The sequence below is a fragment of the Panthera leo genome, chromosome C1 (genome assembly GCF_018350215.1).
Source record: "Panthera leo isolate Ple1 chromosome C1, P.leo_Ple1_pat1.1, whole genome shotgun sequence".
NCBI lineage: Eukaryota > Metazoa > Chordata > Mammalia > Carnivora > Felidae > Panthera > Panthera leo.
Genome location: NC_056686.1, coordinates 158,123,597 through 158,138,497, shown reverse-complemented (window position 1 = coordinate 158,138,497; position 14,901 = coordinate 158,123,597). Strand labels below are relative to the sequence as shown.

Here is a 14,901-nt window from a genome sequence, read left to right as displayed (position 1 = left end):
ATATAATTAAAAAGAGAAAATCAGCATTTAGAGAGATTATTTAACCCAAAATTGTATTTTTAGTCCTCTTGTGCAAAGCACAATAAATGAGTATCTCAGAAAAATAAGAGTACTGAAAATCTGCAATGGTTACAATATAGTCCTATTATTCTTTGGGATATGCTTTAACGAACAGTCATCTCTTTTTTCCCCCACTCCCCCTTTTGTTCCCCCCCAAAAGAAATACATTTTACAATTAGGCTTTCTTAGGTTTGGCCAGAAATTGTTTACAAACTACTTATTATCCCTCTTAACCAGACTCTTTCACAAAGAACTAATAAGCCAAGAGCGCCATCTTGTGTCCTACCTTGGAATCTTAAAAAGCGTTTTCACAGGATGCATGTCAAAGAGGGGAGGGTCTCCATCCCCCAGTTCAATAGCTGTGATCCCCAAGGACCAGACGTCACAGCGAGCGTCATAGGAAGAGTCATACTGCTGCTCACAAGCAATGACCTATCAGACAAAAACAAGACACATCAATCCCACTGCCACCTCAGATGTCCTAAAAGACCCTCAGCCAATCTTAGCCCCCTTCTTAGTTCCCTTATTTACACTGATATTGAATTCCAGAGATAATAAGGTATGTGTTACCTAGACTTTATTTGTGTGTGATTAATTTATCATCTGGTATGTTCATTAGCCTTTAAAAATGTGTCATTTCAGTACAATAAACATACACTGAATCCTCTAGGTACAAGTGCAAGGGAAGAACAGTGCAAGGGAAGACACAAGAGTGGACACCTCACTGAGCCCACTCTGACATCCCTTAAGGCTTTGTCTGCATCCCTCACCTCACTGCCAGCTGCTGAATTCAACAATGAGGAACAGTTGTTCGAGAAGATGCTTGTTACCGGCACAAAATCCCCAGGAGTGTAGCCAATTGAGCAGAAAGATGTTGGAAGACTGGAAGACTGATGTGGTTAACCTAAAATAGGAACCACTCCTTCCCATCCCTTTTTTCCAGGAACATCTGCCCCCACCTCAAACCCCAACAACTGGTTTGTATTTCAGCAGCAGGTGCTGTGTCAGTGACTGGCCTGACTGGATACAAGAGCAACAGAACCAGAAAATGCCCCTGGGTTTGTCACCGGTTTGGAGACCATGGAACCCTGTGAGGAAATCTCTATCTTTGAGTCAAACATGAAAAGCCCCTCTACTCAGACTCAGAGGCTATCACAATGGGGTTGGAAGAAGGTTGGGGTAGGCGAGAGAGTGAAAGAACCAGATGTCCCTACTATTTGACCCAGAGAATGGAAGAACCAAGCATCCCTATTTGACCTGAAATCTGCCTTCTTAACCAAGGATGATCTTTGGCTATGGACAGGTGGGAAACTTTGAGAGTCTGATGATGTACAGGTCCAAACAGCCTATGAGGTAGACAAGTGACATCACTGGAGAGCAGTGAGGGGCCAGAGCGACAGGCCTGCCTGCCCCGTTAGGCCCCAGAAAGTATTTGGCTTTAACTCTGAGTGAGATGGGCCAACTGGTTGTGAAGAGCAGAGGGGTGAGATTTGGCTTACATGTTAGCAGGGTCACTCTGGTTGCTGTGCTGACGATATACATTGAAATGGGACATGAGTGGAAGGAGCAGAACCAGTTTTAAATGCTACTACAAGAATCCAAACTACAGATATTGACACAGTGAGAAATAATCACACTGATTATATAATTTTGAAAGCAGAGCCAACCAGATTGGCTGACTGGGGCTTATAAGAAAGAGGAATTAAGGACAAGTCCAGAGCTTTTGATATATGAGCAATTCCAGAATGGAACTGATATTTAATGAGACGGGGAAAACAGGAAGAGAAGCAGGTTTGAGCTGAAAGCAGGAGTTCCATTTAGGACATGTTAAGTCTGAGATCCCTGTGAGAATCCAGATGGAGAAGTTCATTTTAGCCAGGTAGGTCTTGTACCTGACTAATGACCTGGAGAATAAACGTGTGTTGTTTTAAGCCTCACACGTGCAATATTACTATGGCAATGACAGAAAATTAACACACTGCTCAGACCCACTTAATTGGACTTACAAGGCCAAACGTGCCTATTGTCTTGCCTGAGACCTGATGCTTTTGCTCCTATAATTGCCCTCTACCCTCTCTTCTGGTTTCTGAACTGAAGAACGTTTTTCCATGTACCTGCAGCCCTGGCCTGAGCCCAGCCCCATCTGATAGACTACCTGCCACAGAATATCCTGCCATACTTTTTACACATTATTTTCAAATGTGCATTCAAACTAAAGTTAAAATAATTCCAACTTCAGGACCAGAAGCCATTTCATTGCCCCACAAGACCTCACTTTCAACACCCCAATCAGGTGAGAAGTATCACTATTTTTAAAGATCTCCAGAGAAGGCTATTCAAACACCTTTCCTTTCAGAAATGACATCTCTAAACATGTGGGACAAACATAATTTTAAACCTATCAATCAGAGCAAATAGCTCACCATTCTTACATGTTCGTGTGAAGGAAAGAAAAATAAGACTCTGTCCTTCCCCAACAAAAGTTACAGTCAATTAAGATTTAAAGTGAACCTATAATAATCAAATGACAAACCATGGCAACTCTAAATGGCCTAAGACAATGTGTACTAGTATGTCCAGTGAAGGATATGGGCTCCAAATGCTTGGGATATTAGAGGGAGATCATGCCAGGGGAAACAAGACAGCAAAAAGTGTCTAGTGCCCAAACTCCACATCTTCAAATATGTTGGAGCTTGAGCACAGCTTCAAATGAAGTTGGAGGAAATTCAAATCAACTTCTAGCCATCTTGGATGAGACACAAAAGGTAGTTCCAAGAACCCATCCAAATGTGGGAATGGAGACATCCTAACGTTTCTCAAATGCAGTCGTAAAATATTCAAAACATTCATCTGGTTTCAATTTCTCTTTGCAGACAGACATTATCTTCAGTTCCATCTGATTGAAAAGTATCTTTTGGCCAAATCCTCTTCCCAAAACTCAGTAAGTAATGTGACAAATTCTTTAAGCTCAGCCTTCCAAAGAAGTTTACAGAAAATTTTGCTACTAAAATAATTCACAAATAATTACAGAGTGCCCACGAGCCAGTCATGGTACTAGGCCCCAGGGAGAGAAAGCTAAATTCACACTGAATTGAATCCTCATCATCATTCTGTGAGGTAGGTGCTATCATCACCTAGCACAGGTGTAGAAACTGAGGCACAGCATAGTTAAATAGCTTATCCATGGCCCACAGTGAGTCATTGTCAGGGCCAGAATTTGAACATAGAGAAGAGACCAGCAAACAAATCATTATAATATGATAAATGTGCTACATAATAAAGTTTATGTTCAAAGAATGGTTGAATTATCAGCTTCTGTACTCATATTGTGAATAAATTAACCAGGTTTCTTGAGACTTTTGTCACCTCAACTCCATCTTCTCAGAAGGAATCTCTTTTTCAGGACCAGTCCTTCAGAGGAGTGAAAGACCCTTATATGGGCCACATGTGTGATGGGATTTACAGATGCACTCTAAGAGGATGCATCTCAACTAAGGTCAACACATCCTGGATCTGGATTCCTTATCTATCCAACACCAAAATCTACAACTATTTCTTAAGGAGAAGTAATCTCATTCTCCTTAGCATAGCATTCTCCTTGTTTCTAGGTAAAATAAAGCTGAATTAAGAATGCTTAGATGTTAAATAAATAAAAAACGTTGAAAAAAAAATTAAAAAAAAAAAAAAAAGAAAAGAAAAGCGTCCGACTTCAGCCAGGTCACGATCTCGCAGTCTGTGAGTTCGAGCCCCGCGTCAGGCTCTGGGCTGATGGTTCAGAGCCTGGAGCCTGTTTCCGATTCTGTGTCTCCCTCTCTCTCTGCCCCTCCCCCGTTCATGCTCTGTCTCTCTCTGTCCCAAAAATAAATAAATAAAAAACGTTGAAAAAAAAAAAAATTTAAAAGAATGCTTAGATGTCCCATTGGTCTTTGGTTTCCTTGCCAGGAGGAGGAGGCAACCTTTCAAAGAACACTCTGAATCAGATGTTCCAGCCTCCACCAAGGACAGTGGCAATGGCAAATAAGTATATGGTGGTCAGACCAAGTTTCCCAGGTTCTGTAAGTCATATTAAAGGGACGGAGAGAGACAGGGTGAGATGGCATTGACTCAGGCCAGGACCCCAAACACCTCATTCTTTCATACCTCTCCAACTCACCTCAGCCAGCCCAAGGAGGAGACCCACCAAGGCAAGTGTATATGCTCCTTTACCTGGAGCCTTTGCTTCAATCATAGCAGTATTAGTGATGTTGATAGGGAATAGGGAAGAGGGAAGATAGAATAATCGTTAAGAGAGAGCTCGGGGAAAGACCTTAAGGACTTAATATGCACAGAGATTTAATATGGGTGGTTAGGAAAAGGGACACACCCAGGAAGACTGACATTTTGATCCTGGGTGATCAGGAGAATGATGGTGCCATCAGGGATGTCAAGAAGAGAAGTCAGTTTGGCAGGCAGTATAACAAGTTCAAACTGGGTCTGAGTTCTACCCCTCACCAGATGCAGAAAAATATCTTGTGCTCTTTGGAACTCACTTTCTTTTCACATGTAAATGCAATAAGAAAACAAAATTCTATTAAGATCAGAAGCACAATATACTAAAGGGTAACAATAAAATACAAGTTTTCAGTGACTACCTGAAGTTGTATAATGCAGTAAATACATCTTACATTTCAGAACTGAATAGATTTTAATCTCTCTATTGTTAGTTGCCAACAAACTAGTCACAATTTGTGGTTTTAATATACAGTTCTAAGTACCAGAAGCAGATACCAGGTTGTTTATCATGAACAGATATGTGTATTTATCTTAATCCAGTGTTGTGAATAGAAAACCTGCTAATAAATGTCAATTTTACAAAGTATAGATTCTCCAAAGTTGATTTTAAAGTCCCACAGCATGTTGGAGGTTGATATGAAGAGAATATGTCTTCTGGAATGTTCCATGAGACATATGTATGGACTGTTACAAAATGTTTAGTGTACCCAGTAAAGGCTAAGAACATAGCATTAAATGAATCAAAATGGAGACAGAGTCCTAGCACAGTAATTGCTAGTGGCATAATCACTCCAAGATTAAAATATTATCTCTCTGAGTCTCAATGAGTTTCAGTGGCATATAAATCCCTACATACTTCTGCATAGCCACTTTTAACAATCTTCAATTCTCTGACATATCAGTGAGTGTTTATACTGTTTCTGATTTTAATGAATAGTTTTATCCACTTGGTGTTAATCTACCATTAACCGCATCATTTTTTTCTGTTTTAAAGGGGCCAGAGAATTGATGATCTCATCAAAGCGACCCTTGAAGTAAACAGAAGTAACCCAGGGTGAGGATTATAATCCTTATCTTTCTTCCCTCCCTGTCCACATCAATTTGTGGCACTCTTCAGAGAAGCTATGCTGAAAATCTTCAGATTGGAATTAGAAAATCTCAACTCTTGGAGCACCTGGATGGCTCATTCGGTTAAGTATCCTACTCTGGCTCAGGTCATGATCTTGTGGTCCTTGAGTTCGAGCCCCACGTCAGGCTCTGTGATGACAGCTCAGAGCCTGGAACCTGCTTTGGATTCTGTCTCCCTCTCTCTCTGCCCGTTCCCCACTAGCATGCACACGCACACACGCTCTCTCTCTCTCTCTCTCTCAAAAATAAACATTAAAAAATTAAAAAATTTTAAAAATAAAATAAAAGTCTGAATTCCATTATTTACTTCATTACTCCATTATTATAAATACAGCTGAGTGCCTTTGAGCAAGTCCCTTGAAAACTCTGAGCTGAGTGTCCTTAGTTATAGGGCTCTCACTTTCTACAAAGTGGCAAGGTGTTAATGAATGATCTCTGCTATCCCTCCTGCTCTCATACTCTATGGCTTTACAATTTCCAAGTAAGTGATTCTGGGACTGTTTTCAAACAAACAGGCTAACCTCTCCATGCAAATTAGCTAGAGTGAACAGATTATTCTGGGGTGTGAACCAGAAGGCTGGAATTTTTTTGTCAGGAGATTTTATTGCCAATATTTTGTAAAAGGTCTTAAGGTCTACGAAAAGATGCTGGTTGCTGTGATAATGCCTATGTTAGGGAAGATGAGCTTCAGTGACAGAGCAATTGTTTGGATGCTGGTTAATGGAGCATGTCCAGTTTCCTACCTTGAAATGCAAACTTACAGCTCTTCTGGTACACTTAGACCACACTGCTGCTTATTTTAGGAAGAGGAAAAGCACTAATGTTTGGATTACTAACAATATCTATGCATTAGAAGCCACAGTGCCCAGTGGCCATAGCTACTTTAGCCAGAGGTGGGCTTGAGTCTCCCAAATGTGGGTCATTACCACCTTGGCTGCTAAAAACTTTTCTTTCTGGAAGGGCACAAGAACTAGAAATAAGTTTTCACTAAGAGTTTAGTTCCACTGGTCTTTGGAGCAAAGGCTGCAAGTCAACCCTCTTTGTTAGGGCAGTATTCTTTAGCCTTCTTCAGGCTAACGAGTTCCAAAGTTCCAAACTCTCTAAATCTGCCTGTCACTCCTCCCACCCCACAGAGGGAGCACCTCCTCCACTCTCCTGAAGGGGTTTATGGGGTAAAACTGTACCCACCACTTGATAACACAACTGCTTTGACAAATATCATCTCCTTGTCCACCCTTAGGCATAGAGTTGGTTGATTTCCATTGAGGATGGCTGACCCTTTCTTCAGTTACCAGGGGAATGACAGAAAAAACAACTGTCAGTAGCACCTGGATTGTGGGAAAGGTTTGTACTCCTGGTTGGTCAAAGAAAATCCCAGAGCCAGGCATCTTCATTGTGGTTCGCCATCCCCTCACTAGGTTACTTTAGCAAATTACCTAATCTCCCTGCACCTCTTCTTCCCATACAAACCAAGCAATCCCTTTCTCTGGGCCTTGTCTGAAGTACTGCTTATGAAAATGCTGGTTACCCACCGTTTTCTATGGCATCATAATGTTAGTTGTAGATATCACGGGGTCAATGATGCATGCATAACATCTATTTTATTTACTTCTTTAAAACTTTTTTGCAGTCTCTAAAATGCCTAGACGGAGCATGAATTATTTCTATAACAAAAAAGAGCAAATATTGTCTGGTTTTTTTTTGTCTTGAAAATGTGAATAAGTACTGCAAAGTTTGCTTCAATTTTCAAGGGAGCCTTTCTTTCAGAGTATTTGCTGGCTATTGAGATTCTTCATCAACAAGTTGGCACGTTAAAGGAGTGTCTTGGTCAGAACACTAGGTTCCTGTGAGACTAATACAAGAAGAGTTAAATTCCTTTCCCAACAATATCCCTTTCTATTGTAACCATGAGGCTGGGGGTACTACTCTCACTTTCTCAGGCCATCACAATCCCATGAAATGCCCCATGATTAGAGTTTCATTTCAGCCTAGGCCAAAACTAGGACTTGCTGATAAAGCTTTGAAGATAGGAGTGAGATCCACTTTCTATCTCCTACAAAAAGACTTGGGCTTTAGAACCTGAGGGAACAGTCTCTCCTCATCTCAAGGTATTCATTATCTGAAAAGAACACCTGTATTAGATTAGATGTAAAGGGGATAAAAGACAGTAACACATGAGCTCCTGCATTCAGAAAACCTAGATTTTTCCAACAAGATATTTAACTTATACCATGTATCAAATTATATATCAAAGAGCTGCTGGGCTGAAATCTCTTTCAATAATGTGATTTTAACCAATACTCTTAAGTAAAAATATTATAGAAGCACCATCTAACATAAGGAAAAAATATTTTACACTCTTATAAAAAATAACTTACCAAACTTAAAAAAATAGATCCTATTCAGACGATCTCATTTTCCCACTAATATTTTAAAATGTCACCAAAAATGCAGTTAGGTTCACCTTATTTGTTCTAATTTCTCATCTTACTAGAACTGATTGTGTGATCTACAATTATAACCAAAGCTCTATATTAAAATTTCACTCAAGTACACAGGCAAAATGTTGTTATTTCAAGAGCTAAATTCAGCTTTGAAATCGGCAAGGCAAACAGACCTAAAGCTATTAATCCTTGGCTGACCTTGAGCCCAGAAATGCAGTCAACACACTGGCAAATAAGATGGGCTGAGAGGGAGGAAGGCAAATAGGTTTCCTAATTTTGCTTATGTAATTTATGCAGCATAATTGATACTTGTTGATCTTAAAGATTTCTAAAATAGAACTTATCTGGAATTAGAAATTTCAGTTATAAATATTCCAGTGGCAAATATCATTCATCAGCTTTACATATAAAAATCTTGAAGTGTTACAAGCTGAGATACTAAATAAACAAATGAAGTCTCTTCCCTTGGATGAAATATAACTTCAATGGAGGATATATTTGAGATTTGCTTAAATTTTTTTTCCAAAAAGGAGGTGGACTAGAAGAATTGAAATTGATGAGGTTGCTGCTTTTTTTTTTTTTTTTTTGGTTCTTTTATAAAACTCAAAGCTAGCATTAAATCTATATTTTGTACACTGAGAAATTGCCAAAAATAAGTTAAATTATACTGTCCTTACAAAATTCAGGAAGGTCTTTAATTAAAATATGATGTTCTACAAGACTTTGCTCAGGATTATTAAATTCAGCTTATACCTTTAGAGAAATAAAACAAGGTTCAAATTAATGCCTGTACAACACTAACTTCCCACCATCGTAGTAGAGGATAGAGGGGGACTGGTTCTGGGTTTTATGCCAGCACACAACAATTTTTGCATTTAAATTGCCCAAAACCAAGGGGTGCCTGGGTGGCTCAGTCGGTTAAGCATCTGACTTCGGCTCAGGTCATGATCTCACGTTTCGTGAGTTCGAGTCCCGCATCGCGCTCTGTGCTGACAGCTCGGAGCCTGGAACCTGCTTCAGATTCTGTGTCTCCCTCTCTCTCTGCCCCTCCCCCACTCACGCTCTGTCTCTGTCTCTCAAAAATAAATAAATGTTAAAAAAAAGAAATTTAATTCCCCAAAACCCCAGAAATGTGTCACTTATTCTTAATTATGTGATAAGCCCCATATTCAAACTCAGGACTGGTGTTCACAGAACTCCTTTATGAAAGATAAATCAGTGTGCCCCAATTTCTGTATGTGTCTTCAGTACTCAAAAGGTTCTGAATCCATGTGAGGACACAGCAAGAAGATGGCATCTATAAACCAGGAGGCTAGCAGGCCCTACCAGATACTGAATATGTTGACATGCTGATCTTGGACTTCCAGCCTCTAGAACTGTGAGAAATAAATGTCTGTTGTTTATTTAAAAAAAGAAAAAATGCTCTAAAGGAGCACATTTGCTTGGAAACCCAGGATAACCCCACTGCCCTCCTTTGTTCCAGCAGCTTCCCCTGCTGGATGGATGGGTGCTTAGAAGGGATCTTAGGATTCATTCAGCCGCCTTGGAAACTGAGGTCCCAGAGTAGGGAGACCTACTGTTACACAGCTGGTTTGTGGCCACACCAGGAGCAAGCTCCATGGTTCCCCCACTAACTTCCCGACTGAGGCATCTCCTGAGAATTCTTACTAAACAGAGAACACTGGGTCATTGCCAAAGCCATTTCAGATAGCCATAGCCACAGTAACTTCCATACTGTGAACGTGTAAGCACACCTCCCACTCACACAGGTAGATTTACTGCCACCTCTTGCTTCCTTGCTGCCCCTTTCCTTTGCCAGCTAGTGCTCCATTTCTGCCACAGTACAGTTAAGGAAATAAAGAGCAGCAGTTCTACAATTCAGTTCATTGTACTGCTTGTTAGGTCAGTGAGGAAACAGATTGAGAAAGGTGAAGAAACTTGCCCAAAGTCACACAGCTAGTAAGTAATAGAACTGAAGCATGAGCCCACAAATTTTATTTGATTTGAAGCAAATCGAACAGAATATCTGAATGCTCTAACATTCATAAAGGCATATCTCTTTATTTGCAAGTAGTCTCTGGATTTTGTTATCTCACAGGCTGATATCACCATGCAAACCAGGATGCCCTTGGGAATGTCAAACATTCCTACCAGAGAGTGATTTCCTTTAACTTTCTAAAACTATAGACAGGGTGGAAAAAACCTGGGACATAACAGAGCACCACAAATACTAGTCTTCCCACCCTCCACCTGATCCTGCCTCGCCCTACCCCAAGGCTCCTCTAGGATCCCAATCCTAATGCTGAATGGGACCAGCCTGCCTTTGCTTCCTTCTGACAGCTCAGTGACCATCAGGCAAAAGACAAAATGCAGAGTTTGGCCTAGGCATGAATTCCCCTTCATGGGGCTGAGCCCCTGGGCCCTGGGCAGGGCAGTGGAGGCATTGATAGGAGGGTAGCCACCAGGTAATTTGGGACTCGGAGCTCAGGAAGAGCTGAGGCCGGCTGTGACATTCCTTCAGCAAACACTTCTGCCCCCATATGAGAACAGTTTGAGCCTTCTCACCTCCCCAGAAAGGGGTAGGACAGCCTGCAGAGCTCCAAAAGTTCACAGAGGCCAATGTTTTGATGTTTCTTGCTCAGTACTGAGCAGGGGAAGGTGGGGTGGAGGGGATATGAGGCCTCTGCTCTGGGCCTCACATGCTTCTGCACGTCTGGAAGCTGAAGCTCTCAGAAGGAGTCCTATATTTAGACCCTCCAGGAGGAAGGAGATGATATGTCACCACCACCTCCAGGACCAGCCCCCCACCTCTGCACTGACATATGACACATGACTCAACTTCCCCACAGAGCTCCAGCTGAGAGGGTATCTATTGGTGGAACTGAGGTTAAGGCCAGGGCCGCACTTAGTCATTTCACCCTTGCCCTGGGCCCTTCACTCCCCAGAGCCCCAAGTATCTAGGCTGTGCTTCAGGGTTCTTTAAGGCAGAACCACTGTGGGAATACAGGCAGGGTCAGCCCAGAACAAGAAGGAAGGGAATCCCTCTGTTTCTTAGAAGCTGACATGGGAGTCTGAAGGGAATCAGGGAAGACAAGGCTACAGAATCTCTGGAATGAATGTTTTGGGGGAAGACACACAGGTCTACCGGCCAGTGATCTGGGTTCTAAACACCTCAGTTGAAACTCCTGACCAACCAAGGCCTGCATTTCTTACAGTGATGTGACCGGCACATGGGATCCCAATAATCCCCAGCCATTTAAAACCGAGTCCAGTAAAAATGGCCTTTTTTCATCACTTCACCCTTACTGAGAGAGATCATATCTTCATTATCAGAGGAACACCAGAGCCATGGAACATGTGAGCTAGAAGACACCTTTCCCTCTGTAAAATGTAAATGTTCTCTGAAAAACAGAAGAGACCTGGAAGCAGAAACTACCCAAGACAATCCTTTCTTCTTACAGATGAGATCAAGTTTAGGGAGGAGTGGTGTTCAGGCAGTATGTGCCATCATTTTTTAAAGCACTTAACATTCCAGGAACTGCACAAAACATGTTCAGTACATCATTTAATTTTGTCCTTTGAAACTGTTTTCTTTTCCCTTTCTCATTTTACCTTTTTTAACTTCCCATCTTACTAATCATAAATAGTAACTTGCTGGAGGTAAGTAGGTATCTATCATTTGCTCCCAGGTCTATGTGACTCCAAAATTTGTGCTCTTAACTTTTTTACCCAAACTGAAGCCATATTAAAATAACTGAACCACAGTTTTTTAAAATGAGTGGCAGACATAAATGTAAAATCCAAATATCCTAAATTCTGTTCTGAAGAACTTTGTCATTTTTTTCCCCAGATCCTTCCCTAGGGCATTAAGCATACTGGCTTCTAGTGTCATGTTGAAATATTACATTTTTCTCAACATATTAGAAAGGATAATTCTTATATAATTTAAAATTGAAAAGATTTATATCTTATCTGGTATGCTGGTGGTCACAATTAAACAGTTTGCTCTAGTATAGTGGTTAAGAGGAATAATTCTGGAGCTAAATAGCTGGGTTCAGGTCCTGGTGGCATCACATAATACCCTGCTCAAGAACAAGAATAGTACTTTCTGTCACTCATTTATTTCATCTAAAACATTGCATGGTAATAGCACGTACTTTATGGAGTTGTTGTGAGGATTATAAATGAACTAATTCATATAAAGCACTTAGTAACAAAAGATATCTACACTCTTATGTTTATTGCAGCATTATTTACAACAGCCAAGATATGAAGCAACCTAAAAGTCTATCTATAGATGAATGGATAAAGAAGATGTGGTATTTACAGACAATGGAGTATTACATGGCCATAGAAAAGAATGAGCTCTTGCCATTTGTGACAACATGAACGGACCCAGAGGGTATTATGCTAAATGAAATAAGTCAGACAAATAAAGACAAATACCATATGATTTCAGTTACAGGTGGAATCTAAAATACAAAAGAACAAGGGCACCTGGGTGGCTCAGTTGGTTTAGCACAGCACAGAGCCTGCTTGGGATTCTCTCCCTCCCTCTCTCTGCCCTTCACCTACTGTCTCTCAAAATAAATAAACTTAAAAAAAAATACAAAAGAACAAAGCATACACAAAGCCATAAATACAAACAACAAACTGGTGGTTGCCAGAGAGGAGAGGGATAGGGCAATGAGCAAAATGGGTGAAGGGGAATGGGAGGTACAGGTTCCAGCTATAGAATGAATAAGTCATTGGAATGAAAGATATAGCATAGAGAATATAGTCAATGGTATTTTAATAGCATTGTATGGTGACAGATGGTAGCATAGTGACTGTGGTGAGCATAGCATAACATATAGAGTTGTTGAATCACTATATTGTACTCCTAAAATTAATATAACATTGTGTGTCAACTATACGTCAATAAAAAAATAAATAAATCATTTCCTTAAAAAAATAAAAAATAATGCACTTAGTACCTGGTGACTAGTAAGCACTCAATAAATGCTAACACTTATCTGGGGACCAAACCCATTAGCTAGAGCTTAGGGAACAAAAAAATGATAATAACGACAATAATAACATTTTAGTTCTATAGTGTTTTATGGCTTTCTGAGCCCTTCGACACAAAATATCTCATTTGTCATCTCTCGTCTTGGCATGCCAAAGGAAATAGCATTATCGTATCATTTAGCTAGGAAAGGCATAATTAATGAAGGCAAGAGTGGTTGCAAAAAGCCTGTGATATTTCTGCATTGGTGTAAGCTTGTCGTTATGGCAACCGTCCCCTGCCAACGACCCTTTTCCAAGCAGAGAAAAAGACCCAGTTTTGGAGCCGTCACAGCACATCTGTTTCTCTGCTCAGCTGATTAGCTCTTGTTTGCAACAATGAGCAGATGGAAGTAAAAACAAAAAAAAAAAAAATTTTTTTCTAAAAAAGAAGCAAATGTTTCCTTTATCCACAAGTCTGCTTTCTGATACAGAAACAGACCTTTAGCGGTTTTAGTAAGATGCCAAGTAAACTGAATCCTTAATATATGGGTTGCTTCTCTCACTGGTAGGACTACAAAGTGTAGTCAACTACAAATTACAGGTGATAGGTCCTTCACGTATGTCTTTTAAAATGATGTGTCTCACACTCCAGTTTCAGAGTATTCTTCCGCTATATCTCTGCAGGTCTTTGTTGTTTGAGCTGTCTCAGCACACATTTTCCACACTGAACACTCTGTGTGAATGCATTAAAGTGAAAAAGTACAAGGCTGGTGGGCTAGGAAACCTGAATTCTAGAACCAAGACTGAACTATCTGAACTATCACAGAGAATAGCCTCTCCCTGCCTTAGTTTCCTCATCTGTCAAATGGGACTTGCCTGCCCATGCTCTCGGAAAAGCCAAACCATTCCTCTACTTACTAGGTATGTGAATTTGGGCCTGACATCTCCTATACACTTCTTTGAGCCTTACTTTCCTCAGTGGTAAAATGGAGAAAATAATGTCTAATATAGAATCAAATAAAATAATGTGTTAAATATCCCTATCCTAGTTCCTGATACATTGATGGGTCCTCAGCAAGTGAAAGTTTCCTTCCCACCATATGCATGTTTAGCAGGTACAATATTCAAACTGTCTGACATTCAGCTGGAGCTCTTCCTTGAGGTCCCTGCTTGCCAGACATTACCTGCAGGTGTTAGACCATTAGGAGATCTGAGCTCCCAGGGAAAGAGATGGGCACCTCTGGTGGCCGAGGAGCACTCAAGGGGCCCTGGATGCCAACCACTTACCATCCAGAATGGAAGTCTTTCAAAAATTTCCTAATCAGCACGCCACACCTATGCATACCAGTTACTATAAGGCATAATTTTAACACAGTCCACAAATGTCCCCCATAAAAACAATAATGACAACTTTGGTCCTTTTTCTTTAGTTTCGGTCATTTACAACCTTCAGTTTAATTCTTTGCTATGTGTGATGGTGGGAAAGGAAGACGGAGGATCAGTTCCCCCAACCACCCCCCTCCACCATCATCATAAATAAACATAAAGTAGGCTTGTGTCCCTTTTTGCTATAGCCCAGGATATTACCAGGCAAGTATATGATGCAAACACTAGCTGAGCAATACCAATCCTGACAATGGGCATGGGTTCCAGTTCAGTGAGTCAAACACACAGATAGATTCTGGTCACTGTTACTCACCTACCTACTCAGTGTCCCTGGGAACACAGCCTGGCAGAGGCTTGGATTCTTACATATAAAGGCAATATAATCATGCCTAACTGGCATCCTCACAGGTAGGTGTGAGCACTAAAAAAATATATTTGTAGGGGCACCTGGGTGGCCCAGTCAGTTAGACGTCCGACTTCAGCTCTGGTCATGATCTCAAAGTTCACAAGTTCGAGCTGTGCGTCAGGCTCTGTGCTGACAGCTCAGAGCCTGGAGCCTGCTTCGAATTCTGTGTCTCCCTCTCTCTCTGCCCTCCCCCACTCACACTCTGTCTCTCTCTCT

The 14,901-nt window shown here is 40.9% G+C and overlaps 1 protein-coding gene across 1 annotated transcript in view; it reads right to left on the bottom strand.

Annotated features, from left to right (window-relative positions):
- Positions 1 to 342: 342 nt before the first annotated feature.
- Positions 343 to 14,901, bottom strand: part of LOC122226222 (myosin-IIIb-like) — a 52,785-nt gene continuing 38,226 nt past the window's right edge. Inside the window, exon 7 of the mRNA XM_042949073.1 lies at positions 343 to 492. Within this exon, the coding sequence (XP_042805007.1) occupies positions 343 to 492 (150 nt within the window). The remainder of the gene's footprint in view (positions 493 to 14,901) is intronic.